General features: G+C 57.3%; 1 protein-coding gene across 1 annotated transcript in view; it reads right to left on the bottom strand.

Moving 5' to 3' along the window:
• Window positions 1-5,897, bottom strand: part of WNT3A (Wnt family member 3A) — a 37,549-nt gene extending 31,652 nt beyond the window's left edge. Inside the window, exon 1 of the mRNA XM_006923264.1 lies at window positions 5,788-5,897. Within this exon, the coding sequence (XP_006923326.1) occupies window positions 5,788-5,858 (71 nt within the window). The 5' untranslated portion in view covers window positions 5,859-5,897. The remainder of the gene's footprint in view (window positions 1-5,787) is intronic.
• Window positions 5,898-5,903: the final 6 nt, after the last annotated feature.

Raw genomic sequence — 5,903 nt, 5'->3', positions numbered from 1 at the left:
TTCCCTCTCTCCCTCTCTCTCTCCCTTCTTGTTCTCCTTCTTTTGCTCTCTCTCGCTCTCTTTCCTGGAGGACCCCTCCCTAGGAGCCAAAGCACCTTCTACATGGGGAGGGCCAGTGGGAGGGGTCCTAGGACCCACCCTTCCCTGCCCAGCCACATGGCCCTGCCTGCAGCCCTCCCAGCACCCCCGCCCCACTGGGCCAACAGAGATTACTGACACATACTTTGAGCAAGTCCCAGCAGGCGGGCAGAGGCTCCTGTGCCCGCGGCCAAGCATTTGCCCGCTTCCCTGGGCGGCAGTAGCACGTTTCATAGGGGAAGGAATGTAGAAGCGCCAAAGCGTGAAACACTCCAGGGTGTCACCTGGGAGGCCTGGAGGGACACTGAGGCAGCGCTGCCCGGTGCATTATGGGCACCCAGCCCCAGAGCCAGGAACTCAGCGAGGAGGCTGTGAAAATATTCAGGTGTGTCTTCATGTCCCTCTGCTCAGGCCACCTCATTTGCCTTCTGTTTTTTATAGAAAAGATTCTATTAGTTTATTCGTTTGTTCATTCATTTGTTCATTCAACAAAAATCTTACCAGCAGCCTCAGGGGGTGAAGGGGCCAAGAAGGGAGGAAGAATGGATCCCCTCATGGGATTTCACAGCTGGTGATGTAGGGATAGTCCTGTGACAATTCTACGAAGAGAGGGACAGGTCGAACTGGGAGCAGGCAGCCCGGTCTTGTTCCCCATGACCTGCATCCAGCCTAGCTTGGGTGCACCAGGTGCAGCTACGCCAGGGTTTCCCTGCAAGGCCTGCCCAGTGTAGTGCATGCCTGACACCACTGATTGAACAAACACACCTGAACCAGTGACTGTGTCTGGTGGAGTTTAAGGGAATTACCAGAAGGATGATCACCTGTGGAGGTGACTGCTGGGGGGTCCACAGGCCCCCACCAAAGAAAGCTGCCCTTTCTTAGGCCTCCAGAGTGGCACCTCCACCTCCCAAATGCCAGCATTCCTCTCAGACCCAGAAAGCCTTTCTCAACCCTGAGCCAAAATCCACCTGCTGGCCTCCTGCAGCCTCTGATTCCGCCTCTCAGACCCCGCACAGACCTGGGAGCTCCGGACACTTCTCAGTCCTCCAGCCACATTTAAAAGGGGCAAATATAAGGCTTCGCATTTGGTTCAAAAATCCAAGTGCAGTGCTGGGCAGCAAAGCGAAGGGGTAGCGGACCACAGGGCTGCCTGCTGCGGCGAGTTTGGGCTCAAGGCAGAGGTAGATGCTTCTCAAACTTGCTAGAGGACAACTTGCACTTTGAGATTTTTTTTTTTAACTTTCAATCCATTATAAAATACTTCAGTGCCAACACTCCCAAGATGCACCACATACGTATTTTAAAATTTTGTTCTTATTTCTTTATGGACAACTGTGGATGGTCTCTCTCCTGCGGACCACACTCTACGTGTAACCAATACTTGCATAGACAGGTGGCACATCCCAGTCCTGCTTTCCTGTCCAGGGCTACACCTGCAGGATGCCAGCGGGGCCCCTCAGGGACCAGGCACTTCCTGTCCTGCAGGCTGTAGACTTGCATAGGGGACCCTCTGTGGATAATCTGATTTACAGCCTCTCTGAGACTGCCCCTCCTCCTGTATGTACCCATCCTGTTCCCCCTGTCACAAAGATTTTAGCAGGTTTATGCAAATAAAACAGAAAATCACTTTATAAAAATAGATAACAAGCTCAGGGAAATGGAGGACAGCTGGCCTGGGAAAGGCTGCTGCACCAGGCCCCAGTCAGATGCCTGAGTGCTTAGGGGTCACAGTCAGATGTGAGGACGAGTGTGCCAAGGTAGGCTTGCAAGGGGTCAAGATGAGGGATATATGACTTGGTGGCTGAATGAAACCAGTGTTCTCACCATAAAGATTTTACCTGTGGCTGTTTCTGACACTGCCCTTCGGTTAAAGAATGTCTGTTGGTGGTTCTGTGGGGGAATGCTGGTCCTAATACTCTGAGATCCTACAACACTGGTGTGGGGGGTCAGCTGGTGTTTGGATTTCTCTAGTAATTTTATAGGCCAGCTACCACCATCACCAGCCTCAGGGGTGCAGAGAGAAACAGACAGAGGGACAGAGACAGAGAGAGAAAGAGATAGACAGAAACAGACAGAGAGAGATGGAGAGACAGCGACAGAGATATGCTAGCTTCTGCCATCACCAGGCTCAGGGCAGCAGAGAGATCAAGAGACAGAGACAGACAGAGACAAAGGGTAGAGGGAGAAGGAAGGCTTGGAGAGAGGTGGGAGCAGAGCGCGGGGGTGAAACTCACAGAGGCAGGGTAGCTGGGGAGTCCTACCCACTGGGTCCTAGCTGTCTGAGAAGTCTCAGAGCCTTGCTCAGCCCTCCCCCTCCTCCTTTCGCAGACTTAGAGGCTGTGGGTCCCCAGGCAGTGGCTTCTGAACTCTCCTTCACCTGCCCCTGAACTCAACACGCACGTTTACTCCCACAAACACTGGAGCTCAGTGAAGAGGTCTGCATCCCACCCCTGGACTGAGAAGACCCTGTGTGCGAGGAGCTTGTGTGGCCGGTGTGCAGGAGGGCCATCACAGAGGAGGCTCTGGGAGTTGGGGGCAGATGATAGCATACCTTAGGGGTCAGAAGGGGTGGGAGACCTGGACACATGCTCTTAGCTGGTGCCTGCATGGCCAGGAGTGTGTGGGCCAAGATCTGGGGAGCAGGGTAAGGAGGCTGAAAGGATGGAGAGGCAGTGAGCACATCCAAAGCCACTGAGCTGGCCCAGGGGAGGGAGAAGGCTAGACTCAGCTGGGACGACATCTGCCCCAGGGCACAGCCTCTCTGCTAGAGAACCTGTGGTCTAGCAGGGACTGGTGAGGGGCCAGGCAGCTGAAAGGAGGTCCCGACAGAGAAAAAGGGGCCAGGCTCCCTGTGTGGGTAAATGTGGGGCAGTAACTCTGGGTAGTGAGGATGAAGGATGGAGGCAGGAGGTGGCCACAGGAGTGGGGTATAAGACACCATCAGTTGGAGGAAGATGTGGAAAGCACATGTCCACCAGGGGCTGCTCTGCAGGAGTCTGTGTCCCGTCCCCTGTTAGCAGCTCTGATGCCCGTCCCCTGTTAGCAAGGCACTCCACTAACTCTGGTTCCACAGGAATGCAGCCTGGTGAGAAGTGGAGGGGAGTACAGGCCATGGGGGTCAGGTGCCCAGGCCCTTTCTCTTCTCTGGGTCTCCACCTTCTTGTCACACAAGGAACCTATGCTCCTGGAGGTCTCGGCAACTCTCAACATTCTGGTCTTAGGACCGGCTCTGCCTGTGGACCTCGGGCATCACCATCATGGGTGAAAAACACTCTGAGATGGTCCGTAGGAGCTGGAGGCCCTTCAGATTCCCACAGGGCCCTGCAAGCAGGACCAACTCCTCCTCTCCCACCAAGAGCCACACTAACTTCAAAGGCCTAATTACTCCCGATTTGGGCTGTTTCCTGGCTGTTTCTCAGGTGAGGAAGTCCTCAGTCACTTTCACTTTCATATGTGAGGTGCTGGGGTGGGAGGAGGAGAAGGGATGGGGCAGCAGCTTCCTTTTGGAAAGGGAGGGTGAAACAAAACAGCCAATTAGGGAGGCTGAGCATGAAGGTGAGAAGTTATAAAGAGAAGGTGGGGGGGGTGCAGGTGAAGGGAGGAGCTAGCTGTGGGAGCTCTGCCAGGTGAAGCACGAAGACAGAGGCCTCCCCTGCTATTAAACTTGCTCTTTTTTTCCCTGAGCCCTCCTCTCTGTTCTGCCTGGGTGCTCTGTGGGGAGACAGCATCCCTCCCGTGTCTAGCCAGCCTGGGACAAAGAGGAGACAGGAGGAAGAATCAGTCCCAAAGGAGCCCTGAGGTTGTATCCACCAGACATGCTTCTTCTCAGGAAAGGGACACTAACTGAGTGTATAAGCGAAGTGAGGTCTCATGGCACCCCTACCCTCTGGGGCTGGGGCTGCCCTAGATCCTACTTGGGTTGGTCCTGAGGGGTCCTTGTGGGGAAGGACTCCTCAGGCTCACCTGGAGAAGGCGGGGTCAGATCCGTTTGGACCAAACGCATATGGCTCAAGTGAAAAGAATGGCACATGTGTGTTGTGGGGGAGGGGGGCAAGGACAGAGACCCTCAGGGCGAGCAGGACAAAGACCTCACTGAGTGGGATAGCCACGAAGCTGGTGCAGGGCCCTTCTTTATGGGAGGAGCACGGGGGCAAAGGTGCTTCCTTCTGCGCGCTGGAATGAGGCGGCAGTTCTAATTAGAAGCCTGCCTAGGAGCTGGTGGCCGCGGGGCCCTCTGGACGCGCTCCCGGCTCCTCCCGCGGTCGCTGAGGAGGTCGTTAGTGTCCCACATCCGAGGCATGCCCGCCGCAGCCCATGGTCGGAGGGCGACCCGGGTTGCAGGTGCCGCGCGGGTGCGAGGAGCGCAGGGATCCCCGAAGCGCGCGTCCCGGCCGCCCCGCCACCTCTCCCAGGCTCCCGGACTCGCCCGGGCCGCTCTCGCGCCCCGCCCCTCCGGGCTGCGCCTGGACCCGCGTCCCCACCCCGGGCGCCCCAGCTCCTGAACCATCTCTAAGAGAAAAATTATTATCGGATTAGATGTACTTCGGCTCGCTGGGTCTCCCCCTTCCCCTTGGCGTAATTATTATAATTCCAGGCAAGCCGTCGGAGAGGATTCCTGAGAGTGTGTGTGCGCGCGCGCGCAAGTGTGTGGGGAGGCTCCTCTCCAGCTCTGGGTCTCCTCCAGCAGCGCGCCCCGGCCCCCCGGCACCCGCTTTCCCCCCAGCGGGGCTGGGGTGACCTTGGCCTGTGGGGACTCTGCCTAATACCCCAAGGGAGAGTAACCCTGACCCCTTTCCCTCATTTGTGCAGTAGGCTCTCGGGACCCTTCCCTAGGTTTGTCTGCGCTTCCATCACCAGGTTTAGGACGGTCTCACCGGAATGTGCCTTGTCTGGGGCGAGGACAGAGCGCCCCAGCCCTCTCACAGGTGGGTTGTGAGGCCCTTCACTCAGGAATCCTCACTCCCTCTATACCCTCCTTGCCATAGAGGTCCAGGCAGAGGGCTCGCAGAGAGGGACCCTCGGGACATCGTTGCGGGGACAGCGGCAGGAGGCGCGGAGGGCCGGGCACTGGTCCCAGTGCGCCTGCCGCTCCCGGCCGGTCCCCGCTGTCTTTACGTAACTGCGCTGCCCCGAGCTGTTCGGTCTTGTCTCACCGACTTGCCATAACAAACTACCACAGATCGGGTGGTGTAAAGGGCAGATATTTATTTCTTCACAGTTCTAGAGGCTTAAGTCTATGATCAAGTTGTCAGTGAATTTGGTTTTTGGTAAATGGTCACCTTCTTGCTATGTATGTCTTCATATTGTCTGTGTGTGTGTGTGTGTGTGTGTGTGTAAAAGACACGGTCCTTAAGGGAAGTCTGGCGAATCTCCCTCTCCCAGCTCGCCCTCCCGGCTTCTCTTGGACTCAGGCTGCCTTGACGTTCGTGCCATCTGTACGGACCCTCTTCCTACCTCTCCCCAGCCCACTGCTTGTCCGGCACCAGGGTCCTTTTGAGCCCGGGGATCAATGTCCCCGGAAGCTCCGCCACCAGAATCCCAGTCCCTGCTCGAACAGGTCGATAGTGGCCACTAAGGGAAACAATCCGCCTGCCACCCGCTGAGTCGAAGGGACAGGGCGCGGGCTCCGGGCCACCTTGGGCCCTGTCCGAGGGGACAGCGGCTGGGGGCACATAGAGGCCGCGGCGAACGCGTGGAAAGCTCACTTACCACCAGATCGGGTAGCTGCCCAGCGCCTGCTTCAGGCCGTAGAGGAATAAGAAGTACCGGAGCAGGGCCATCGCCGGCGGGAGAGCGCGGGCGCCGGGCGGGCCGGGCCCTGGGAG

The sequence above is a fragment of the Pteropus alecto genome, unplaced genomic scaffold (assembly GCF_000325575.1).
Source record: "Pteropus alecto unplaced genomic scaffold, ASM32557v1 scaffold78, whole genome shotgun sequence".
Lineage (NCBI taxonomy): Eukaryota > Metazoa > Chordata > Mammalia > Chiroptera > Pteropodidae > Pteropus > Pteropus alecto.
Note: the sequence above shows the minus strand (reverse complement) of the source record. Positions and strands in the feature narration are given on the sequence as shown.